Source organism: Leptonotus elevatus, chromosome 15 (genome assembly GCF_054856555.1).
Source record: "Leptonotus elevatus isolate MCC_2025b chromosome 15, RoL_Lele_1.0, whole genome shotgun sequence".
Classification (NCBI taxonomy): Eukaryota; Metazoa; Chordata; class Actinopteri; order Syngnathiformes; family Syngnathidae; genus Leptonotus; species Leptonotus elevatus.
Window position 1 is genome coordinate 13,417,552 of NC_141253.1, and position 26,633 is coordinate 13,444,184.

The following is a 26,633-nucleotide window of genomic DNA, read 5'->3' on the forward strand; positions in this document are numbered from 1 at the left end:
GGTGGCGATTAGTCTCTGTTTTTAGACATTTAGCGAAGCTTTGTTAGACTCCATTCCATGTTTTTCCTTATTGAAGTCAGACATGGAGATGCTAATCCTTTGATGTTTGGTTAGCGCTGTCCATTTAAATCCATCCATTTTCCAAACCTTGTCACCAATTGAGGGCCGTTTTTTGGAAACTGTTGGCAATGTATGTACAATGATCTTGAACGGACACATTTCCCACCAAGACATGTGACGGGGGTGAGGGTGCGGATTAAAGTTAGTTATTTACTGATGTCACCAAAACATATGGATTTAATTGAAAAAGCATGCCGGCCGGATGACCCCTTAAATTTCCACTCCAGCAGAATCTTGCATCAACGTTTACAGATATAGTATAGTAATTTAAAAAAAACATGCACAGAAAATATTTGTTTCCTTTTAGGCAAATGTCTCTTTAGTGAAAACTTGTATCTCAACATTATTCTCCATAAATCCCAAATTTAACATCACACAATGAATCACCATGATAACATTGCCAAGTGTGCCTCCCAGGTGTTTGTGCGACTTGATTGCTGACACAGAGGCGAGACCTAACGCTAAAGAGTTAACAACCAACGCCACTTGAACACAAGTATTCATAACTCATGCTTGTAATAAAAGAAAGAAACAAACCCCAGCACGTCATTGTCGTCCATCCAAATGACGCGTGCGCGCTCAAGAGAGGGAGGGATCTTCTCGGTCCACTCCGCAAGTTAAGGAGAGAACTATAAAAGATGTAGTCCACTCCCAAGAAAACCAGTCAAGCTCCATTAGGCGAGAAATTGGCCGCGCTCACAGCGGAAGTGCGAAAGTGTCGAGGAGCATGTTTTCGGGACCCGTGGTGTGCGCGCTGGTGTTGGCGCTGGGAGCGTGCAGCGGCGACGCGCAGGCTCAAGCCATCAGCAGACTCTTCCTGCCCAGGGACTACGGAGTCAAGCTGTGCGGGAGGGAGTTCATACGAGCCGTCATTTTCACCTGCGGAGGCTCCCGCTGGAAGCGACTCGTGGACGCGGACCGCGGTGAGTGGACCTGGTGTTCATCTGAAAATTGCAATGCATGCCCTCATTTGTTAGTACTTTTTACGTTCAAATATTTTTTTTTTTCTAAATGACGTCAACCATTGAAACTTATGTATTCGCTCATGTCTACTCCAAATTCAAAATTACAAATACATGTGTTTTTATTTAGTATTTTTGTGTGTGTAAATAATACAAAATGCAACAAGGCTTTTTATTGGACAGTTATTATTATAATTCAAACCTAATTTCACCAACTTAATCCAACATGTAGGCACTTATTCACAAAAGTTAAGATCCTCTAAAAGCTAAATATGTATTTTATGTAATGTATCTCCAACTGCTCAAGATACTGTATTTGTATAGTCTTACTGTATGTAGCTCGCATTTCTAATGTACAAAATGAGGTAATCCAAAACACGTTAAACCTGTAAAGAACATTTTGTGCCATTAACATTTTAGTTTCAAGACATGGGCTGTGCTGAATAATAACGGTGGAAATCGGCTGAGGATAAATATATTTTTAATCTTGTCCTTTTTTATTTGTCCACCAGATGGCGCTATTTTGCAAATTCAAAGCACGCAGCAAACTCAGTTGACTTTTATTTAATTGGATAATTGCATGCCAAAATCAAGCAAATTACCTCACAAAATATTAGAACTCGCTTTCTCTGATGTTATTTTGTTAGCTAAATAACATAATTCAGCAAATAGAAATGGAAATATTTAAATAAATTCATATGTAAATAATTTTCCCAAATAGTCCAGTTGCCTCAATTCAACATTTTCAGATTGCCATGACATGGATAATCATCTACACATATATGAATAAAAACTATTTTTAGCAAGCACAGTGGCATTTGTTTTCTAGTTTTTTTTTTTTTTTTGTGCCATTAAGCTAAAAATTACTGGTAATTACTTAATTTTTTTTGGGGGGGGGGGGGGAGCACCATAGATAAGTCCCACTAACACGATCGACTTTGATTTATATTCCAACCTGTACTGTGATGACAAATCAAATGATGTTAGCGACGTGATCGCTTTTTTCTCCAGAATCCTTCCAATGGAGTCCCCACAGTGTTGTGGCAAGAAACAGCGAGCAGTCCACCTCCCACAAACGCAACCGTCTTCCTCAGCATACCGCCTCCACCTTTTCTTCTAATTCCTTGGCGGGCGGCTTAACCCTTCACGCGGCTCCAAGCAAGAGTGACCAGCTGGAGTCATCCAGCGTTTTGGCGCTGCTGGCTAAAGAAGGGTGGCCTGGAAACAGCGGGAGGAGGAGGAGGCGGCATTTTTCGCAAGGTGTAGCAGGTGTTTGCTGCAGTGAAGGATGCACTAAGAATGATATAGGACGCTTGTGTTGAGGTGTCATGTAAATATCTCACGAGAAATTATTGGGGGGGGGGGGGGTTGATCTCTCATCTTTCAGTTTTTAAAAAAATAAAATGTCAAATGGAACAAGAGTTGAATTTGTGTACTTTTTCCACCAGCGTCAAAATAAATGCACGCATTTATTACAATATTTGATTATTTATTCACAGTTGGTAGCAAAATGATGGGAACTACCCAGATTTCTGCATACATTCATCAAAGTCATACCAATAGAAAGTCTGGCTGAAACTGATACCATTACTAACAATTGTATGTTTTATAGGACACAACATGTAAACATTCAAAGTGCAGAAGTGAATTCAATACATTTTGTAGAAACTTTATTTGGACGTACATTATTTACACTGAATGCGTTGCGACGTAGAACGGCAGCCGGCTCTCTGCCGAGCAATGTGAAACGCCTCCGTAGCGTTCCTAAAGGGACGATCAAAACTCTTGATTACGTCTGGTGAATGACGAGAGCACGGCGTGGGGGAGGGTGACTCTCCCAATCACATGTTTCTTTAGGAACGCTACGAGGCTTAACTTGCTTTCTTTGTAGGCGTTTCGCATTGCTCGGCAGAGAGCCGGCCGCCATTCTACGTCACTGAATGCGCAAATAACAATGGCGGCGTACGTCTAAATTAAAGTTTCTACAAAATGTATTAAATTTGAAATGATTTTGGAAAAATTAATCTCATAGTTATGTTAGTAACAACCAAATAGATAATATAGAGCAAACTTGTCATGACGGTCGGGGTTCCTTTTAAATTTAAAAAGTTTTTGAATTTTCCATTCTAAAAAAAGCAATCACATCTACATTATTATTTATAGTAGAGTGTCTATTCAAAACAGAGACACTACAGAGTGACAATCACTCGTTTGTTTAGCTCTACCTAATAAATGACCAAGTTGCCAATGCATTTCATAAAATACCAGTGATGACTTTTATTCAATTTGAATAATAAAACTTTCTTAACAAAATGTTCTTTTCACTTTGTCACATGACAACAATCAAAACAGTTGCTGTGAAATTATCTTATACAAACTATTAATAAAAAAAATGTATAAAATATGTATACAAACACTTATAACATAATATCAACAATCCCAAAGCATGTTTCCTTCAAACGAGTTTTCAAATTCTACAAATTCTTTAATTACAAATAAGAGCATGTTGTCAGCAGTTATTGTCATTAATTAACACAAATGAAGACAACATTCTTTTAATTGGGCCAATAACCAAATGCACTTAAAAGTGCATCTGCAAAAGTATTTACAGCGCTTCACTTGTTCCACATTTTGTTAAGTTTAGTTCGAAAATGGCTTCAATTTACTTTGTTTCCCCTCAAAATTCTTCACATGACACGCCACAGATTTATTTACAACGATTAGAGGGGGGGGGGGGGGATTACATTTGTTTATAACTACAGGTAATTGGTAGCTGATGTTAAGATGGTGGCCAAGGTGTTGGAAGTACAAAAATGGATGACGTAAACAACGCATCATACATGCATACAACAATATTTTGTAAAAGAAATGAGCCCGTATAAATGGCACGTATAAAAACAATCTTCAGTCATGTGTGATGTTTCTAAAATCCTCACATCACATGTGGCGACACCGCTGCCCCAAGGAGCCCGGGTGTGATCGCGATTGTTCATTTGCGTCCAAGCAACAACGTTGAGACTTCACAGGCGAACGCGCCTCATGTGTTCATGTTGTCTCGTGCCTTCTCCACACTGCGGATCAACATTTGGAACGTGGGCCTTTGTCCCGGGTCAGCGCACCAGCACTCGGTCATCATCTGGTGCATCTGAGAAAGTGAAAGATGTCTTTAATTATTTTTCTCGAGTCGGACGCTTGGCGTGTAGACTCGATTTTGTCCGTAAAGTTCTAATGAATGTCAGTGTAATGAAGTAGCAATTTTTTAGCCAATTAAATTGGCGATTAACCCTGATTATGGGAGATATTGTGTGCCCTTTTCATTTGAAGCGGCCATTTTGGGGCCATTTGTTCAAATATGAACTGAGATTGTGCTGACCTCCTTCGGGCAATTATCGGGCACAGGCAAGCGATATCCTTGTTTCAGCAGGTCGATCAAATGATAAACGATCATCTGTCCTTGTTTGTCATTTCCCATCTGCTCCATAAACACCTGAAACAAAAAGAGTCGTGATTAGCAAGAGCCATTTAGTGAATCGCAGCTCGCAAATTAAAGGACTTCCCTTCCCCGCTTTTGAAGGGAAATGCGGTCAATTAGAAGTGTCATCGTTTGGTGTAAAGTAGTGTGAAAAGGTACCGCAGGTGGGCTGTAGCTTTTGTCGCAGAAGGTGAAAAGTTCATAGAGGACCACGCCAAAACTCCAAACATCTGAGGCCACTGAAAACTTGCTTTCTGTAAGTGACTCTGGGGAATACCTGAAGAAAATGATTTTTTTTTTTTTTAAATCATATGTTGTTGTTGTGATCCACGCTGGTGTCCTGCTTACCAAAAAATGGGGCTTTCTCCGGGCTCTCTCACGGTGTAGTATTCTTTGTTCTGGGGCAGCACTTTGGTCAGCCCAAAGTCACCAATCTTGACCCTCATGTCGCTCTCCACCAGAATATTTCGAGTGGCCAGGTCTCTGTGGACGTAACGCTTTGTCGCCAGGTAGTCCATACCCTGCAACCATCGATTGCGTTTTGCACATTTGAATGCAGGGGGGGAAATAATTGTGAACACTTTTGTATTAACTGCCAAAACAAACAGTGTTCCCCTTTACTGATTGCTATTTGTTGATTATATTAGATTTCCTCAAATAGCGGCTGTTCTTATAAATGCCATTCCCCAATTAGTCACACTTTAGGAAACTAAATTCCACCCTCAATATTTTTGATGAGGACAAAATAAACATGTAAAACCAGTAGTTATCTCAGGACAAAGACGCTATTGTTCAAATATGTCATGAGTGTTTGGATTAGACAGGCTGAGCACGTTTTAACTTGTGGTTAATCAAAACAGCAGCACCAATGCATTCCAATTTCCACTGGAGATGAACTTTGGAATCTTGTAAACAAGATTACAGATAACTTGACATCAGGTGGAGAATTGACTAATGACGAGTCTCACAGTAGAAGCGGACACATTTTGCTCAGTGCAGTTTCATGTGACAAAAATTCAAATACTGTATCCTGTATTTCGACACCGATTTGTGTGCACTATTTCTAGATAATAAAAAAAAAAAATCTATCCATTCATCCATTTTTTGAATTGCTTATTTATCTACTGTGATTTGCTGTTCAAAGTGCTCTTTGTGAAATACCCTCTTATGCCAAAAGATGGCGACAAAGCCCTCAAGTGGCCAAAAAGAAAATAAACATGTCCTACCTGAAACAGGCCTAGATATAAGATTTATGATATGTGGTGATAGTTTGTGGTATATCTATGGTTTAAATTATTAGTATAGGTAATTATAATTTTTTTTAGGGAGCATCAATAATTCCTTATTTTTTCTACTATCACCATGTTTAACTCATTCACTGCCATTGACGGTTATAGACGTCAAAAATTCATTTGAACTATTTCTATTAGTTAACATTTTTTTCCACTTTTGTTTACAAGAGTATGAAAAGCTAGAATGTTTTTATTGTACATTTACAACAGACAATTTGTGATTAATCGTGAGTTAACTATAGTCATGCAATTAATTACAATTTTAGTTGCCCGACGCTCCTAATTTTTCATTGTAATTAATCGCATGACTTCAATAGTTAACTCACGATTAATCATAAATGTGATATCTGTTCTAAATGTACAATAAAAAATGTTTTCTAGGTTTTCATACTCTTGTTAACAAAAGTGGATTTTTTTTTCAAACTAATAGAAATAGTTCAAATTAATTTTTGACGTCAATAGCCGTCAATGGCAGTGAATGAGTTAATGTTAATCCAAAAATACAAATAGACATCCCTCATCCACAGCTGATTAAATAAACACTCCCGGGTACTAGCTGTGGAAATTTGCTAGTTTAGACAAAAGAATGTGACCCGCACTCGAAATGAGTGGCCTTGTCATGTGCTGTACAAAACAGTACGTCACCTTGCAAATCTGTAGCGCATAGAGAAGCAGTTTCTTGAAATCAAAGTGGACTTTGTTTTTGAGGAGATAATCCCTCAAACTTCCGTAGGGAAGATATTCCATAATCAGGCGTAGGTTCTTCCGTCCTGGAAGAGAAAGTATTCAAATTAAACACTCAGCTGGGTAAATTGGCGTCCTTCTTTTTTCCTCTATAATAATCCTGACAGATCTGATCAATTCTATTTGTTGACAACTTCCTAAAAAAAATAAAAAAAATAAAAAAATCTCGGTCGTTCATACCTGCGCTGTAGCACACTCCTTTATATTTGACAATGTTCTCGTGATGGAGAGACTTGAGGATCTCGATCTCGCGCTCAAAGTCCCGGATGTGCTCCGCCGTGCTGTGCTGGAGTTTCTTGACAGCCACCACCTCCCCCGTGCTGTCTTGCAGCGGGTCGTACCGGCACATCTCCACGCTGCCAAAATTCCCCTGCATGGGCGGAAATTTAGATGTGTGAATGGGTGCGTGCGTGCGTGCGTGCGCTCACTAGGGGTGGGTGATATGGCCTAAAAATGATATCACGATATTTCAAAGAAATTTGCGGTGACGATATTTTTGAATAATTACTCAACAAAAGATTTGTGATTTGTGCTTCGGAATAATAGCACTTTTATTGCAACACAATATTTAATTGAATATTTAAGCCACCTTTTTTTTAACAATTAAAATGTAAACACATTTCAAATATAGCAACCATAATGGAATGAAATGGAAATAAAAACAGGCCACAGTTTACCCTGCGAGGTCTTATTGTAACATTACTGCTTAAAGCACATTTACTTAGCAAATATAAAGAAAACGCAAACCTTCAGAAGTCAGTGGCAAATTTCATGAGTCAAGAAAGTCCATTATTTTCTCCTGTGTGGTTGGTCCTCGTGTTGTAGAGGCAAAAAAATAAATACTTTTTTTTACCAATGATACGGTAGCGGCCAGTTTGTGGCGTCATGCTTTGTACATCGCAGGCATGTGTATTCTTGAAAATAGTTTTTCCCCTGCGATTGTTTAGGCAGCGGCAACCCTCCTGCGAGTGTTATTTTGCCGTGAATGTCTCTGATTGGTCAAAAAGAAGAGCGAGAAAATGCCGTGATTGCTTGTAGACATTACTAGCGGGTATGAATAACACAAATGTGCACGTTTAGGCCACTGACAACGTGCACGCCGTCTCGTCGAGAGCACGTTAGCTTCGCGGCCGGTTAGCGTCATAAAGTCATTACCGCTCATGGTAAAATAACCCCCGCGGATTGTTTATCTTGGCCAAATGGACGCAAAGACGTACGATGTTACGGATGATGTCACCACGTCAATTTCGCGATATTTCACATTTTTACCACCCAGAAAAAAAAAAGACAGCAGTAATATCGTAGAAGGTATGATTTGGAACACCCCGAGTGCTCACTTTGCCCAGCTGTTTGAGGAAGATGAGGTGTCGCTCCTCAAACTGAGCAGGCTCCTGATTGTCGGACGCCCACGGGAAGCCAAAGCCTCGCGTCTTGGCTGGCACCATGTCGCTCTCCACCAACAGCTCGTAGTCTGCGCCACAAAACGATGACGACGATGAGGTATTTCCACAAATGGTGGATTATGGCATTCATTCGCTGAACTGCAAATTGGTGACATGTCATCTGGAGCTTCCGAGTGATCGAAGGGATGACTTGCAGACAGTCACAAGAAGGAGTCATGCTTTACGGATAAACTCCTTTCAATTTTGCATGCTCGTGTGTGAACAATAGTATCTACAGTGAGGTCATTGCAGTTACAGACAATCTCTTGTTCAACTCGATGGCAATAGCGAAGGGTATATTTGAGTAAGCCAGTTCCTACCTGGGGTAAAGAGACTGTTCAGGTCTCTGATGACCGCTCTGAAGGAGGGTCGATGTGAAGGCTCGTAGTCCATACAACTGTTAATCAGATTGGCCAGCTCGGTCCATTTGGGAGCTGGCAGCTGGTGTCTGTCCTCGTAGAACATCATCTTCTGTGGAGGACAGCACAAACGCAAGGCAAGTAAGAATATCTGACAACCGCGGGAATGGATAACAGACTTGAAAACAGCCCCACCAGATTTCTTCATTTGGCCCATTATCGTTTCATATATCTTAACTCTTTGACTGCCATAAACGTTATAAAACGTTTAGCATAAACCTAGGGAAGGGCGCCGAGGACGTTAAAAGACGTCCCCTATGTTTTTTTTTTTTTTTTCAAAAACGGGTGCAGGAAAGCCTTGGGCAGCTGTGCTGAAAGAATCAGGCTGATCTGATTAGTCAAAGACTCGTTTTGGCCCCTAGAGGGCAGCGATGACTCTCTTTGCACAAGGTTGGATGGGCCGCCCACCGTGGGCGTCAGTAGAAGACGTGAGGCGGAGCTAGAGTGTTGAGGAGACAATGGCTGATCCAAGCCACAATGGCTTGACCAAGCAACCGGTTACAAGCAGCTCAGCTTGAGCATTTTTTTCAAAGACGGAAAGCATCAATCAATACTAAAAAGCGCATTGATGTCAACGATGATGATGACAACGAGCTCTACGCCAAAGTTGGAAGCTTTGGCATGACTGTTATGAACACGTAGTAAGCCTCACGGCTAAGCGCGGCTAGCGCGGCTAGCGCTGCTAAGGCCGGAAAACGCGCACAATAGCCGGCCGGGTACTTCTACACAATCGGACATTCGATCGGGCGATGGAGAGTTGGCATCGACCAATGCAGATTGATGATGATGATGAAGATGAAGCTCTACGCCAACGTGACTGTTATGAACACGTAGTAAGCCCCACCGGCAAAGCGCGGCTAGCGCGGCTAGCGCTGCTAAGGCCGGAAAACGCGGAGCTGCACAAGCGGACATTCGATCGGACAATGAAGAGTACCCCGAGTCCAATGCATATTCATCGGAGGAGCGGGTACAGTCTGATCACGGAGAAGACACTGTTTCTGGACTACGATGCCACCATGAATGGAGTGGATAAAATGGATCAGAACATCTCCGACCAACCCGGTATAGCAACTGAAGGACACGGGGAAGCGAGACGTAACACCACCGTAACGTAACCGTAGCATGATCCTGATATTAGACGTGATGACACACTGCAGTATATACTTGCTATTCCCCGGAAAAAAACGGCCTGCAAGAAAGTGGCACACGCGAAGAGGCAATCTGTTGTGCAAATGCTGTTACGTCTCTTTGCACGCAGGAGAGTGTTACAAAAAGAAAAACTGTCGTTGAAACATCCACATATTTGTAAATAGCACCACAGTTGCACACATTTGTAAATAGTTTGCCAAATTGTTGTCAAATTGTTACACTGTTGAATGTAAATAAACGTATTTTGCTATCAAAAAACACTTTTTCATTCTTGGTGGTAGTGTTTTATAGAAGTAAAGCACTATTTAGGTGTTTGTGGCATCATTCATGGACAAAAAGAAGTGTCAAATTCACTAGAATGCATGAAATAATATCGTTTCACTAAAAGCTTGATTTCTCCGTATTTTGGTCCAACACGGGCGAAATTGGGTCAAACTAACCATTTTCTATTGTTGATTACTAAAGAACGGAATAAGGTAGAAACAAACTCTTTTTTTCTGATGAAAGATGAAAGTCCAATCTTTCATTTGGTAGCACGTGTGTTTCCATAGTCCAAACAGAACATTTTCTGTGGACCTTGAAAATCAGTCAAAATGCTTAAATCGGCTGGCACTGGCGGCATCCCTTTTCTGAAAACGTCTGGCAGTCAAAGAGTTAACTAGGCGATTCAAATATTTAATCGTAAATTTGTAATTAATCGCACGACCTCAATAGTTAACTCACGATTAATCACAAATTTGATATCTTGTTCTAAATGTCCAATAAAATGTACAATCAAATATTTCATTTCTAAGTTTTCATACTCTTGGTAACATAAAGCGGAAAATGTTTTAACTAATATAAGTAATTGATACAGTAATTTAATAATAGTTCATAAAATTGAGTTAAAATAAAAAATATGTACTGTACTGTAAAAAACGAGTGTGATATTGATTTGTGTTGAGGTCATTATTCTGCCACTCGATGGCATAATTGCATTTGTAAGACAGTGGCAGCTCAGTGCATTTTTATTTTCATATTAAGAGCTATCTAATCTTTAACATAAAGTATTTGTGAAATTCTGCACATTTTTAAAATTGTTAAATAGAACTTGACCCCAGTCTTCACAAATGTCTGCATTATTATTAAATGTATTACTGCTCAATTTTGACGTGGACGTGTCTGCTGCGTTGCAACTGGAATTCCTGTAGTACAGGCTTTCCAAGTAAGGGGCGATCATTAATCGCGCGTTAAAAATGTTCTGCCATTAACTCATTCACTGCCATTGACGGCTATAGACGTCAAAAATTCATTTGAACGATTTCTATTAGTTTAACGTTTTTTTTCACTTTTGTTAACGAGAGTGTGAAAACCTATAATTTTTTTAATTGTACATTTAGAACAGAAAATGTGATTAATCGTGAGTTAACTAGTAAAGTCATGCGATTAATTACAATTACAAAAATGTAATCGCCTGACGCCCCTAATTTTTCCATCCATCCATCCATCCATTTTCTGTACCGCTTGTCCTCACAAGGGTCGCGGGGTTGCTGGAGCCTATCCTAATTTTTATTTTTTGTTTTTTAAATCTTTTAAATCGCGTCAGGCGATTACAATTTTCAATTGTAATTAATCACATGACTTCAATAATTTAATCACGATTAATCACAAATTATATATTTGTTCTAAATGTACAATAAACATTTTTTTTATGTTTTCATACTCTTGTTAACAAAAGTGGAAAACATGTCAAATTAATAGTTCAAATGAATTTTTTACGTCTATAGCCGTCAATGGCAGTGAATGAGTTAAAGGAACTTTAAATTAACTCAAAACTAACGCACTCATTTTGACAGCCCTAATCTTAACATTAAACGTTTTGGAAAATGGACAAAAGACAACTTGGCTGGCTTGTGTGGAGTCATCACACATTCTTGTAAGTGTGTTCCTAAAATGTTGCACTGGCCGTCTAAAACACTGAGCAAATTTGTCACCTTGCAGCAGTCGAGGGTGCAGAGTGGTTTATCTCCCCCGCTGCAGATCTCCCACAAGGTGGTGCCGAAGCCCCACTTATCTGTGGCCAAACTCAGATTTTGCTGGTTTTCAATGCATTCCGGGGGCACCCACGGGATGCGCTCCACAAGAACTGCGAGTCAAAAGACGGAGATAAGCGTGGAGAAGGTTTGCTGATGTGAGCGTGAAGTTGACTCGAAGACCTTCTTGGGGCAGTGCGGCGATGCCGATGCCAGGGTCGCTGAGCTTGATGAAAGGCAGGCTGCCCGTCTTGCGGTCCTCCTTTCGGATCACCAGAACGTTCTTGGCACAAACATTCCCGTGGACGACATTCTTGTCTTCCTGTGTGTGCAAAAGACTTAGCACTCTTGCGCCCCTTGTCACGGCAACCTTACGTGAGGCTGAGAGATCTTACCAGGTAGTGCATGGCCCAGGCCAGCTGCTTGGCTACCTCCAGCTTCCATGTGATGTTGATGCTACTTTTGTTCTTTTTCAAGTACGTGTCCAAAGAGCCAAATTTACCGTACTCCTGAACCATAATGTCTGAGAAAAAGGAGGAGAGGGGGGGGGGGTGCTCTGGGTGAGACGGTGCCTGTCCCAGATGACTTAAGGGGAGTCCCAGCCAATCACAGGGCACATATAGACAAACAACAGTGACATTTCCCAACTGAAATCAATAACTTGGAGGCCCATCCTAGAACTTGTGTTTGAATACAGGATGAAGTCGAACAATCGAGTCATGAGTACGCGTGTGTGTGATTTGAACTTACTCTCATCTCCGCAAACACACACGCCATAGTTGAGGAGCAAATGCTTGTGGGAAAGCTGGCTCATCATGCTGGCTGCTTCAAAGAATGACTGAGGAACAAGAAAAATCAAGTCAGCGTGGGAACAGGCGAAACAATAGCAGTCAGTCAGTCAGTGAGTAAAAAAAATAAAGCTCACCTCTGAGTAACTGCGATGAGCCTTGTCCAGGATTTTGATAGCTACGTTAATCTGATGAATCTCCCCGTAGTCTCCGAGCTCTTTCCTCACGCCGGAGAATAGCTTGGTGAACGTACCCTGGCCAAGACTCTCACTCTAAAATGTTAAGCAACGCTTAAGTACTTTGACAAGGAGAGAGGTGAGTTTCGATGCTAACCAATGATGGCTAATGTTGCTAACTCTAAATGCTCAATCTGATCTGACTAACTGAATCGGTTCTTATTAGTGTCGTCTCTGTCACAAAAAAGTCACAAAAAGCAACGAGGGATGTCTTACGATGACGAGGTCCTCTTTTCGAATCTTGTGGAAAACCATCTGGCTGATGCTTTTTTGTAGCGAGGGAGACAGAAGAACCTCTGGCCCTTGGTTATTTCGACACACCAGCAGATTGGATTGGTCTGGAGAAGCGTAGGGGACACGCGTTAGGCAAATCCAGTCACCAAATTCACATGCGAGACATGCAAAAATGGCAAATTTCAGTAACGAGTGAGCTTTGACTGACGTTTAGAGCTGGGCGGGCAGCACTTGGTCAGATGAAATGTGTATCCGTCGGTGAGGAGCGCCTCCTTCTGGTAGCAGTTGAGAAGTTCCCCGAGAGTGTCGAAGCTTCTCTTGGCACCACTCAGAACGTATTCTCCTGACTCGCTCCTCACAATCTGACAGTGCTTGTAGTCCTTCATAGCATCATACTGAAGGTCAAAGAGAACGCCGTTCAGCCTGTCATATTACGTCTGCTGAAAGCTGACACCAGATCTGTGTCATGTAAAACCAATTATTATCTAATGGTGGAGTTTATCAAACACCAAGCCTTGCTTCCTAAGAGTCGTTGCATGCCAAATCAGCCTGTGGGTTTAACAAAGGAGATTATTGATTTGAATGAAACTTGGTGTACTTGTTTGATAGTGATGGAACATCACTAAATCTCAAATTTGAGATCAATTGGATCAGGGCTTTGGGAGCTACGGCCCACCAAATTTGGATGTTTTTGTGAAAAACTCCACATTTTAGTAACTTGACCTATAATTTGTCCTTGAAAATGACCTTGTGGATCAATATGACCTTAACTCATTCACTCTCAGCCATTTTATATTAGCTCCCGGCTGTTTGACTGGATTTTGACTGATTTTGCAAGGCCTGCAGAATATTGTGTTCTATTGCTATAAAAACATGGAACTTACCAAAAGAAAGATTAGTATCTTCTTTCATCAGAAAAAAAGTGTATTTCTATCTGTTTCCATTTTGCAGCAATTAGCATTAGAATATAGTAACTAATATATAGTATATAGTATATAGTATATATATATATATATATAAGTTTCATCATTATTCACAAATCTGTTTAAAACCCTGGAGAAAAGAGCTTTTTGCAACATGGCCCTGGTTGATCTCTTTTGCTCTTCTATCACCTGCTGGCCGTTTTTATAATAACTACTGCTGCTTCAAGCGTTCTCTTCAGTTCAGAGGCTGCATCAAAGCCTTCTGTATGCTCAAGCATAAAAAAAAAAAACATTTAAAAACAACATATAAATATGTTTTTGGGACCATGGTAATATTTAAAATAGAAAATATTTCTACGTTTTGGGAGCAAATGAGTTAAAAATTTAAATTTAAATAATAATAAATAATTAATTAATAATAATTTACATTTGAAATCTCTCATATAATCTCTATAACTACAACTGTGTATTAGGGCCACGTATAAATACTTTCTCTTTTTTTGGGAGGGGGCTAATATTCAGAGAAAAAACTCACAAATTTACAAGGAAATAAAACGAGTTTATTTGCGACGTTACAAAGTGGCAAATTTGCGAGAGAAAAAAACTAATGTTTACGAGTAATAAACTCACAAGTTTGCGAGAAAAAAAACACAAATACACATAAGCGTACTCAGATGCTTGTGCCAATACTTTTCGGTCGCGTTTTCAAATAAGGAGATAGTAATTGCTTTAGCAGAGATTAACCATATCATATTAAGCATTCACACTATGAAGCGCCAACGCAACGATGTGTTGAATCTGCTGTTCTCAGTCATTCACTTGCATTTACCTAAAGTCTGCTAGCTTCTGATTGGTTAGCGTTAGTCAGCTAACAGGAAGGCGGACAAAAGCCAGCACCTCGTCCTAACTATAGCTATGTTACCTCTCGTAAATTTATGAGGGGTTTTTTCTCGCCAATCTTCGAGTTTATGTCTTGCAAATGTGCCATTTTTTAATGTCGCAAATGTGCAAGTTTTTTCTCTCGGAATATTACACCCTCTCTAATATGCTGCTGTGCTCAAACATATAAGGGCTTCAGAGATTTTTTTTGATTTTTTTACCATAATGGACTGTCTGACACATTCAAGTTCTACAGCTAATGTATTATTACTTGACCAGTGTCTAATGGCCTTGCACAATCAATCATCCACACATACAAATAATCAAGTCACATGAGAGCCTTAAAGAAGTGCGTACCCCCACCACAAAGGACATAAAGAACTTGTCATAGTCTCTGGGGCTGCAGCGCAGCATGTACAGGCCTTGGCGGTTGCCGGCACGACGCAGCTTAGCGATTGTGAACTCCATCCTGTGACCACAGACACACATTATGCCTTCACATGTGGGGGGTAATGTGTGCAATTTGTGACCGAGCGAGTATTCTACTCACGACAAAGGGCCATGACAGTGGCTTTGAATGCCTTCCAGAAGCCTTGGAGGGGTCACTTCTTTGCAAAGATAACTATGTGCATCTGCCACGAGTCTGTAATATCCGTCCACTAATGATACAAATGACAGCGCCTCCGAGAGAGATTGAAACTCCAGCTCCTAAATTGACAAAGAACAGATCCCAATTTTTCAATCATGAGCGCATAATTTTAGATGCCCCTCTGGAGTCGTTCTATTAACAGCACCTCAAGACTGGCAAACAGAACAACATGACTAGTTTGATTCAAAAGATTAGCTGGCCTTTGAGATAATGATGACGATGTTACGAAAGACATGCCTGATACCAGATAATCTGATTTAGTCTGAATATATTTTAAATACCCCCCCCCCCCCCCCCCACCCAGCGGGGAAGTATGTTCATTCAGTGGTCAAATAAAGAAACATTGAAAAAGAATGTTAGTTTCTGTAATGACCTTTGGATGAGCAGACATTCCTCAACTCATTCACTGCCATTGACGACTATAGACGTCAAAAATTAATTTGAACTATTTCTATTAGTTTAACATTTTTGTTCCACTTTCGTTAACAAGAGTATGAAAACCTAGATTTTTTTTAATTGTACATTTAGAACAGATATACAATTTGTGATTAATCGTGAGTTACATTTTTTAACTGTAATTAGTTGCATGACTTCAATAGTTAACTCACGATTAATCACAAATTTTATATCTATAATTTCATACTCTTGTTAACAAAAGTGGAAAAAAAAAAGTAAACTAATAGAAATAGTTCAAAATTCGAATTTTTGACGTCTCTAGCCGTCAATGGCAGTGAATGACTTAATAGTGTTTGTTTTCCACATTGCTGCTTATATAAACAACTAAAGAATGTGTAGTGAAGTAGACAGGAAGTGTGTACTGTACCAGAATCTGGTGGTCTTGTCTCGTGAGAGTAACTATGCGGCTCTCCACTGAGCCTTCCTTATTGGCCTGCTTAATGCTGATGTCTATCACCTCTTGGAAATCACAATATGTCTGCAGCTCCTAAAACACGCAAATCATTCAGGCCACTGTTGGAAAATTCATCATAATGATGATCTCCTAAAGCTCCATTTGAGAGCGTGTGACACATTGCGAGTCACTTAGATTATGCAAATATTATACATTACCATGGCAACACAAAAGCCATTTCCTTTTCATCTTCCTTACCTCCTCTGCTCCCTCCGTTTTCCCATTTGACCACTGAATGCCCTTGTTGCCCTTGACGACGATGGTAACATCATGTGCAGACAGGTCCGTCACGTGGAAGCGCTCCAAGTAGAGCGACGGAAGCAGGATCTCCAAGCTCATCAGATACTTGAGGCGAAGTTTACACACCGTGGCCTTTAACTCGGTGAACTGCTGGATGAACCTCTTGAACCGGAATCGGATGCGCTTCCGAGTCAAGATGTTGTATTCCTGGATGCGACTTCGCATGCAGCTCGGCAGGAACGATTTGTAGCTGAGGCGCAAATGTTTTCGCCAGAGACGTTATTATCGGAAACGTTAGCCTAAATTCAAACTGTCAACCTACCTGGTATCATTGTATATGCGCACAGGTGACTGACCACTCTCTTTGGCCAGACGCATCATGTCGAGTACCGCCATGCCCAGACACTCCTCCTGGTCTTCGTGACCCATTGGGATGACAACTCTACCGTTTAGGAAGTCACTGCGCCACTGCCAAGGGAAACATCCCTCTTTTAGGAAAACCATTGTCACTCGCAGATACAGAAACAAGAATCTGTTTGTCGCGATTAGTCATGTCATGAAAATGGAAGCGAATCAGCGTCGGCTAGTTTGCTGTCCAAAGAATATCAAATAAGGGAAGTTGAGCTATGCTTCACACAGACTACAATGGGCGGTGTTATTCCGTTTAGAACAGTGGTCCTCAACCCTGGTCCTCGGGGACCGGTATCCAGCCTGTTTTCCATGTCTCCTACAGCCAACACAGGTGGGAATCGTTATCAGGCTTCTCCAGAGCTTGCTAATTAGCTGATGATATGAATCACCTGTGTTGGCTGCGGGAGACAAGGAAAACAGGTTGGATACCGGTCCCCGAGGACCAGGGTTGAGGACCACTGGTTTAGAACATTCAAAGACACACCCATCCCTTCAGATCATTTTGTCTATCTTCAATCAGGCAAACTTCGGAAGTCACTATCCCAATTACATATTTAGCCAACAGAATCTAATGTATGTGTATAGATTGAATTTTAATAATGAATGAAAATAGTTTGCTTGGATACACAAATAAACCTGCTTTGCTGAAATTGATCGCTGTACTGCTTTGTTGTGCTGAAGGAAGAGCTGTAAACCATTGTGGTAGATTGCGTGAAGATTAACATCCGATTAGTACACAACGTTAGTCCGCTCATAGTTTGATTTGCATCACTCATGGCTCTAAGATCTTTGAAAAAGAGTTTGCGAAGATGACGTACGACAGCCTTTGGCTTTTGTTGAGTATGGACCAGGGGTCAGCAACCTTTCCTGTCAAAAGAGCAATTTTAGGCCAAATAAATAAAAACAAAATCTGTCTGGATTCCTTTGATGAAGGAAACAGTGTGTTATTGTTAAGTCTAATGTACTGAGAGCCAATTAGAGTTGCGCCATAACGGAAAAATATGCAGCATCCAATACTTGGAGATTCATTTTCTTCTACCTTTCATCTTCCCTTTGTTTTATTTTTATATATTTGTTTAAAATGTCCATGCTTCGTTTGTCATACATTTTTAGATTTTCTGCTTTTCTGTCAAATTTCTGACATTTTTGTAAATTTGGTAACATATTATGGTAATGTTCTGCCTTATTCCTTTTTGGGACATGTTATGGCTATTTTTTTCCCCCCCTGCCTTTTCTTAAATCAATTTTCTGACTATTTTGGCAATTTGGTAGACATTTTGTGTTCATTTTCAGGATTTCTTCTTTTGTTTTTGGATATTTATTTTATAGTTACTTTTTAAACGTTTTCTACCTTTTTTATTCATTTGTCTGACATTTTTGGCAATTATTAATTTTCTGCTTTTTCTCTTCCTTTTAGCACATTTTATGGTCACACTCTGGACATTTTAAACTTTTTCATCTACCTTTTGTCTCTCTTTTTCTGACAATTAAAAACATTGGACTGACTTTTTTTAAATGATTTTTTTTTTAATCTAAATAAATAATCGATCCATTTTCTGAACCGCTTATCCTCACGAGGGTCGCGGGCATGATGCAGCCGCAGTCGCAGCTGACAATGGGCAGGAGGCGGGGTACACCCTGAACTGGTCAGCAGCCAATCACAGTCTTTTAAATAACATTTCATCTAAAAAGTAAAAATATGTAAAATAATAATAATAATTATTATTATTAATTTCTAAAAAAAAATTGAGATATACAGCGAGCCACAGGAGGGACTAAAGGGCCACTTAAGGCTTCAGAGCCGCAGGTTGCAGACCCCTGGTATAGACAGATATGTTTATGTGCAACGGTTTATGATTGCAACATAAGGTACAGTAACAAACCAACTTGAACAAAGCAGTGTTTGGTAAATCAAGCAAGATGTCATTTTTGTTTGTTTTTCCTCAAACTACCGCTAGTCATTTTGGAGACGTGAAGATTCCAAAAAACAGCAACGATAAAATAAATAATATTTTTTATCATCCTTCCAAACTTCCGTCATAGTGGAACAGCACCAAACGAGAAGCGGTAATCTCACGTCAGTCCTTTATTTAGTTGATTAATAATTGATGACTTGATGTCATCTGTTTACAGTATTTGTTTGTTAGCCAAAACGAATTGCGCCACGCCGTAACATGGCTCAACACGCAGACAAAGAGACGATGGTATAACTGTATTCAGTCTGCCTCGACAGCCATCATATTACAAAGCCATTTCCTGTGTACAACTTCAAGAGAAAAATGTCAGAATGGTTGGCTAATCATATTTGAGCACAACTGAGATTTTTTCATCTCAGCTCTTTGGCAACTCAAAGGAAATGACAATGTGAGAGTGACGTAAGTACTTCCAACTAACCTGGAAAAATTGATAGGCCATGACACACTCATCCATCACAGGGCTCTCCATGCCCTTGTTTAGCCCGTAGCGGTGAGCATATGAGGAATTGCCACTGTTGTACCAGCCAGGAAAATAAAACCTGGTCGGAGGTGCGAGCAAGCAAAGCGTCATGATCTGAAGGGCATACAGGAGAATGAACACTAATCAACGTAATTGCACACCTGATTCTGAAGTGCAGGCGCTCGCTGGCTTCTTGGTGCACTTTGAAGACGTGATTTGCTGGGAACCACAGCCGGTCACTTTCCCTCATCAGGCTGAACAAGTTGAAATGCAATGGTGCAATACCTGCAAGGAATGATTTGTCAGGCAAGACTTGATCAGGGGGCAGGTCATTAAAGCTTGCTTATTAAAATACAACAAACAGAGTTAGGAGTGGAGGCAACCCGCCTCTCTTATGACTCAGATACTAACTAAAAGAAAAAAGTTGTTCTTCTGAATTTCTCCCCCCATTCTGTGTCAATGCTAAACATTGTCTGCTTTTAGAGGCAGTGTAAAAGGGTCGTACGATGACTCATATTGGTGAACAAAATCAAAATCAAAATCAATTTTAAGATTCAAACGATGTGTTGAACAAGCACATATTAAATACAAACTACTCAAAACTCACAAATTGTCACCCGTGTCTTTTGTTTGTCATTGTAACAATCAGTCTAACGTGCGCCCGCATGCAGAAAGTTGTGGAGTCAGATTATTCAGAGACCAAAAACTCTCTTAACAGGAAGTGAGCAACATGCGGACCATGAGAACGCTGCCTGGGAGGAAGCGCACTCGACCACAAGCGGAAGTCGAGGTGCTAACCTACATATTAGTTCTGCCGTGCATTATTATTTACAGCATGAATGACCATAAAAAGTGTCTTAAATTGGGATTACATGGCATTGTTTCAATGGCTGTGCAATAGATCGAGTTTGTCCTGTCAAGTATTTGTGTCTTGACCATCCCCTCTGAGCTTTAGTTCAGGACAGTGGAATTTTTAAACAGTGAGTTTTCTTTAACCTTCATTGACCTGCAGCCAAGTAATTTAGTGCCATTTCTTTCTTTCTTAATTTCTTCTGTATCGGTTTATGCATCTATAGCCATCAATGGCAGTGAATGAGTTCAAATGTTCCTTTGTTATATTTTTTTCCATTGGATTTATGTGATTTTGGCATGAACCACACACTGCTATAATAAGTGACTACAAATATTTAAAAACAATTTTTATTAGTTTTAATGTCCACAAGTTATTGAATAGTTCTTCATTTTGATCACATATTTGATATTTTCATAATTATATTGAACTTTTTTTTTCTTCTATGAGTTTCTTTGTTTTACGTCACATCACGTCTCAAAGCATGTTTCTGTGTTTGTCCTGAGACTGTTGATCAGTCCAGTATATATACTGCCTCCGGCTTCATCATAGCCATGATCTTAAATAACATATGTGGTGGATAGAAATCTGTAGATAGAAATCAAGGGATTGTAGATTGCGAAGCTAAGTATCAAAGCAAGTTTTTCATAATGACTCACCACAAGTTTTGGCCGCAAGGATGCAAAGCTCCTCTGCTACATACTCGCCGGGCGGGTATGTGAGCACGTGCTCCTCCCCTCCATCGCCCCTCCCCACATAGTAAAGGTGGACACTTAGGCATGTGCTATTCTGTTTTGGCTCCGGTCCAGGAGGTGTCGTGCAGTCTGGTGGGAGGCCATTATGATGTGCTGTGGGGCAGGTGGTCGATGGGTTCATGTTTTTCACCAGAAAACAGGCCATGTACCACCACCAGCATTCACCTGGCAGAGGAAAAACACAAGGAAAGAATGTTTACTAGGGTGGTTTAAGGTTCAAGCATGCTTACATTTGCCACTTATGTGGTTACTTACAACAAGTTTAATAGTTTTATTCAACGGTAATTAAAAAAGGGTTCGACGGTCGCTGAGGCAAAGACTCGAACATGGGAGGAGTTCGGTGAGGCCATGCAAAACGACTTCCGGGCGGCTTCGAGGAAGTTCTGGTCTGCCATCCGGAGTCTCAGGAGAGGAAAGCAGTGCACCATTAACACTGTGTATAGCGGAGATGGGGTGCTGCTGACCTCCACTCGAGACGTTGTGAATCGGTGGGGAGAATACTTCGAAGACCTCCTCAATTCCACCGACAGGCCTTTCTTTGAGGAAGCAAAGTCTGGGGACTCTGAGTTGGGCTCTTCTATCTCTGGGGTCGAAGTCACTGAGGTAGTTGGAAAGGTCGTCAGTGGCAGGGCCCCGGGGGTGGATGAGATCCGCCCGGAGTTCCTAATGGCTCTGCATGTTGTGGGACTGTCGTGGTTGATGCGCCTCTACAACATCGCGTGGACATCGGGGACAGTGTCCCTGGATTGCCAGACCAGGGTGGTGGTCCCCCTTTTTAAGAATGGTGACCGGAGGGTGTGCTCCAACTATAGAGGGATCACAGTCCTCAGCCTCCCTTGTAAGGTCTATTCAGGGGTGCTGGAGAGGAGGGTCCGTCGGGAAGTCAAATCTCGGATTCAGGAGGAGCAATGTGGATTTCGTCCCGGCCGCGGAACAGTGGACCAGCTCTACACCCTCGGCAGGGTCCTTGAGGGTGCATGACAGTTCGCCAAACCAGTCTACATGTGTTGTGTAGATTTGGAGAAGGCAAACACTACAGGACCTTTATGTTGATCGCCTTCCTTCAGCAAAATGTCTCTAAAAGCCAAAGCGAAAAGCAAAACACATTCACTGGCCGAAATGAGGTCGAAGTTGACGCGCTGACTGATCGAGTGATCTGCTGACACTATGATTCCTGTTTTATGACTAACTGTGACTTACACACAACCTCAACATTATTTCAACAGCGAGGCTGAAAAGATGAATATTTGATGCACATTTCAGCTGTTATGTCCAGGGAGGCCTACATTTTAAATGACACAACTAAGAACACCTTTTGTTAAAATTTCATGTGAGCAAAAGTATGGCGACTGACAAGTGCATTTTGTGTCCCCTTCGCTGACAGACAATCAATGCCAGCGATCATTTGGAATGACCAGATCTCCAGACCAACTGTAATTTAATAAACATGACATTTTAGGGGCACAAGAAAATGTAAGGATGCATAGTGCAAGTGAAATTGCAAAGTAAGTAAACATTCCCTCCATCTCAATGTATTACTAATAAATGGTCTGAAGTAGGGATGCACTGATTGATTGGCCTCCTTAATTTTGGACGATCGGTGCTCTCTTAAAAATAATCTGATCTTTTCCACCAATCTCATCTTCCTCCCAAAAGGTCTGAAAAAGTCAGCCACTGTCCTGTTCTGCTGGGATGTCTAATGGGACTAGAGATTGGAACACTGAAGGTATATGTCGCATGTAATGGGAAAAAAATCGGTATCTGCAAAAATCAGGATCGGCAGGTCAGACTTTTTAAAAGATTGGGGATCGGTAATCGGCCCGAAAATTGTGATCGGTGCACCCCTAGTCTGAAGTGAGGAGAAGTTTCTCAGTAACAACAAATATTCAAGAATAATAACAAAAACAAAAAAATACTGGTTGTGCAGTAAAAAAAAAAAATACTTGCACTATTTAATTTGTTTCCAATTTAATTCCACCACTTCTGGGAAGTCTGGAGACATACCACTGTAGTACTAAGTCACAGATATGAACAGGTAGGACCAGGAAAATGGCACCAGTTGTAAAGGGGAAAAAAAGAAAGGAAAAAAACACAAGGCCAGAGACGAGACTATTCTCTGGATAATGAGACAAAAAAAAAAAAAGTACTTCGTGATAGAAAGGTTAAACCTTCGATAATGTAATGATCTGCTTATGATTCCAAACATGCAAGCTTGTCAAATTCAATTACGTTAAGTCATAATTCCTTCTGGGACGGGTCGTTAATCTTAAACGATGACGTAACACGAATGAATGAACTCAAGTATACAGAAACGGTTTATCTACCAATTTTAAGAACAATCCAACAACTGTAATCGGATTTCCATGCCGCAAAAGGGCCCCAAACAATCTAGGAGTTCGTTTGCCTTTCGATTGGCCGTCTCCAGTCCAGTCCGTTACGATAGTTTTTTCGGTTTAATCAACTTTTGATGTTAAACCTAAAGTCTACAGCAAAAATAAAGAAATTGACCTCACTGCACCAATACGTTGAAGTGAGTGAAATTCCAAAGTGTTTTTAAACGCTGTCCAAGTGAACAATCACAAACAGTTCATCTGTAAACAGGATGAAGGTCCTCCTGTGTTCCATGTGCCCTCGTTTCTCTGTTAAGCTGCCCAGTCTGACCCACGTCACTGCAGATCGCTGCGAATGGAATCTAAACTGCACAAAACAATCACTTCATCAAAGCTGTAAATGATCCATCTGCAAGGCCAAATACGTCAGCCCTTCTTTCGGATGCTAATGTTGCAAATGATGTGACTGATGCAACCTGTTGTAATAATGTGTCTGAAAGGAAAAAATGAATAAAACAAACAAACTTTACAAATGTTGGTTTGCTGTGCACAAAAAACAAACAAACTTGTAAATGTTCACATTAGGGGTGTGCCAAAAATAATTGATTCTCATTTAGTATGATTCAGAATCGATTTCAAATGTCCCAAAATCGATTTGATTTAAATTATTTTATACTGTTTTGCCTTTGTCTGTGTGTGCCTTTATTTGGAGCGCTGTTCATGTTGTACCCGATTTGGCCACGTAGGGGCAGTGTGGTTCCACGCGGTCTAATACACTGTTAAGTTGTAGCCACATTAGAGAGTTGAAGGAAAAAGTCACGATAAAGTTATTCTAATAAAAGTTGTTTTTTTGCAGTGTAGAGACGTTCTTTCGAGTGATAAAAGTAGCACGCTAATTAGCGTTAGCAGTCAGACTGGAGTAGATCATAACAATTCCTTGCACATCTATAGATTGAAGCAAAAATCATTGTCAATCAAATCATTTTTAATCAAAAATCGATTCTGAATCGAATCGCAGACCCAAAAATCGGAATTAAATCGAATTGTGAGACATTCATAGATTCCCACCCCTAGTTCAACACATTACAAGATCCTAATTGAAAAGAAAGGTCAGTCTAGCAGAATATACTGTATTAATTGATGATTTTCTGGACTTATACTGAACAATATAATAGATTGTACTAACCCCCCTCCACCCCCCGCCCGCCCCCATCAGTTAACAAAATATGGTGACGCTTCAGTAATCATTTGACATTCATAGTGTTATTCCTTTTAAAATTAGGAATTTAAGAGATTCCTTACTACACGAACGCTTACTGCAGAGGGGTTGTGATGAGACAAAGTTCCGCGTATGACTTGATGAGGAAGTTGAGGCAGCGCATGTTCAAGAACACGACAAAACACTACCCTTGTGTTGGATGTCCATGTTTACACACCCAAAACATTTATCACACAGTATGCAGGCAAGTTCCGTACTCAAGACTTATCAGAGCCTCCTCGGTTTGCTGTGGTAGGTCGCCGTTATCAGTCACAACACATTTGAACATTTACTACACTCAAGTCTGCCTCTGGACATTTGGGCTTTCAACTACATAACTATGCTACAGCTGTGACTTTGGCGGATCGGAGCAAAACAGAAAATAGCAATCGTAAAGAAGCCAAAATGTCAGACAGACGCATTTTTTCCACCACAGCCAAGGACCATTTTTGGAAGAAATGGCCTTTTCCTAACTTTACTCATCTGATTTCATGCTTGATGCCTGAGAAGAGTGAAATGTTAACAAGTATTTCTTTTTATTCATAGTGCATCTTTTAAACAATTTTAAAATGCACTGGACTTTGACTGTCAAAAATATTAAAGCCACAGCATCGCCTCCTATTTAAGTTAAACCATCATTTATCAAAATGTCAGGAATGCTCGTACAAGCGGCAACGTTTCATAAAAGTTTTCGTTTGCACATAGCTGAAAGAATTCAGGCTGTAAGCGAATGATGATTATTTAAGAGCAGCTGAACCTACTGAAACTCCTGCCACCCCAGGTAAAATTGTCTAGAACCGCCACTGGTCAAGAGGCAAGTGACGTCATGGGAAAACTATTACACAATTGTCCAACTGTCCACCATATAAGAATCCCGATGAGTTCTGACTCCTAACTCAGTTAAGCACCCGAATGTTGGACCACATCCGCAGTAACAATGTTGTTCTGATTTTCACGTTTTCCCATCATCACTGTCACCATACATTGTTTTATTAATATGCACAACTGTCAACCAAACACAAAATTATACCACGTCATTGTTTTTAGAACTTTATATCAACATGGCTCAGCTCGTATACGCACAGACACACACTAATACAACACTTACTGTCTGTAGTTGTCGAGTTGTCCACACAACTCCGTGGGTGGGAGCAACGCTGTTGTGCCGACTTTGCTAATATGCTAAAAAAATAATAGCTAAAAAAATAATAGCTAAAATGATCACACTGCTAACGGCTCGCTTGTCTATCTTCGCTTCGAACCCCGACCGTCAAACAGCCGCGCCGCATCTTTGCCCCGTAACACAACAACAACGTTCACCTTAACCGCTCCCGTCCGGCCCAACTGTCAACTGTCAAGAGAGCCAATAGTGAAACACGGGAACTCCTCTTGTCTTGGCGACCCTCACGAGTGGGGGGGAGTGGGCAGTCCACGAGCGAACATGACGTTTGTTATTGTGGCCAAGGGCGACCCCTGGTGGAGTTTTATCCCATAGCAGATTGACCTCGGAATCTCAACCAAAAATCAACCAGCCACAAAAAGGAACAATACTACAACATAATGAAAATAAAACATAACTACCATAGTAAGCATACTACTCAAATGATTTAAATAATAATAATAATAAAATAAAAAAGAGAGAGAGGCGGGAGGGGGGGGGGGGGGGGTCATACTCCTATATAATCATTTAAAGCAATATCTACTGTACATTAAAAATGTGTCCGAGCAAGGCAAGCTGCTTTGAGCCCCCAACGCTATGGCCTGGCTTGAGCGCCATCTAGTGGCTTTGCTATAAAGAAGAAGAAGAAAAAAGATAGTGGTATGTGGAAAAAATGCACACAATTTTTATGAACACTGGTTTTGGGGGTGAACCATTTAATTTCTTTTTGGGCCCCAACAGACCCTAGATAAATGAAAAATTAAGAAAAATGGTAACTGGTGAGTATGTATTAAAATGATTCATTAAAAAAAAAAAATATATATATATACTATGAACATTTTATTAATACCTTTTAAATTGGTATTAATTGGTAAAAGTATTTAAGGGATTTAAATTTGTATAGCACATAGACTACATTTAATGTCAGTAGACCAATCTTTAAAAAAAAATGAATTATAGACT

The 26,633-nt window shown here is 40.5% G+C and overlaps 2 protein-coding genes across 3 annotated transcripts; one reads left to right on the forward strand and one right to left on the reverse strand.

Moving 5' to 3' along the window:
* Positions 1–142: 142 nt before the first annotated feature.
* rln1 (relaxin 1) lies at positions 143–2,404 on the forward strand. The gene is made up of 2 exons (XM_086096476.1): positions 143–1,043; positions 2,094–2,404. The coding sequence occupies exons 1-2, from the start codon at positions 848–850 to the stop codon at positions 2,402–2,404; spliced, it is 507 nt and encodes a 168-aa protein (XP_085952602.1). The 5' UTR covers positions 143–847.
* Positions 2,405–3,334: 930 nt separating this feature from the next.
* On the reverse strand, positions 3,335–25,910 carry jak2a (Janus kinase 2a). 2 transcript variants are annotated; one of them, XM_086096341.1, is made up of 25 exons: positions 25,620–25,910; positions 21,179–22,000; positions 20,828–21,088; positions 19,480–19,603; positions 19,277–19,397; positions 16,794–16,939; positions 16,430–16,721; positions 16,145–16,264; positions 15,223–15,380; positions 15,030–15,141; positions 13,079–13,265; positions 12,853–12,974; positions 12,538–12,672; positions 12,363–12,450; positions 12,008–12,135; positions 11,796–11,934; positions 11,574–11,725; positions 8,353–8,503; positions 7,928–8,061; positions 6,771–6,960; positions 6,492–6,616; positions 4,903–5,075; positions 4,714–4,831; positions 4,456–4,569; positions 3,335–4,227 (listed from the first exon to the last, which is right to left on the reverse strand). In XM_086096341.1, exons 3-25 carry the CDS (start codon positions 21,066–21,068, stop codon positions 4,120–4,122), a joined length of 3,378 nt encoding a protein of 1,125 aa, XP_085952467.1. In that variant the 5' UTR covers positions 21,069–21,088; positions 21,179–22,000; positions 25,620–25,910; the 3' UTR covers positions 3,335–4,119. The 2 variants fall into 2 exon arrangements, with proteins under 2 accessions (XP_085952467.1, XP_085952465.1); XM_086096339.1 differs by lacking the exon at positions 21,179–22,000 and having other exon boundaries at positions 25,620–25,909.
* Positions 25,911–26,633: the final 723 nt, after the last annotated feature.

What these genes read in the sequence shown, in the direction of transcription:
- rln1 (XM_086096476.1), top strand. Translation starts at nt 848, where the DNA reads ATGTTTTCGGGACCCGTGGTGTGCGCGCTGGTGTTGGCGCTGGGAGCG. An exon ending in ACTCGTGGACGCGGACCGCG is followed by an intron (nt 1,044 to 2,093) that starts GTGAGTGGACCT and finishes TTTTTTCTCCAG; the next exon opens with AATCCTTCCAATGGAGTCCC.
- jak2a (XM_086096341.1), bottom strand. Translation starts at nt 21,068, where the DNA reads ATGGCCTGTTTTCTGGTGAAAAACATGAACCCATCGACCACCTGCCCC. An exon ending in CGCCTGCACTTCAGAATCAG is followed by an intron (nt 19,398 to 19,479) that starts GTGTGCAATTAC and finishes ACCTCCGACCAG; the next exon opens with GTTTTATTTTCCTGGCTGGT. An exon ending in GAACAGTCTCTTTACCCCAG is followed by an intron (nt 8,062 to 8,352) that starts GTAGGAACTGGC and finishes TTTGTGGCGCAG; the next exon opens with ACTACGAGCTGTTGGTGGAG.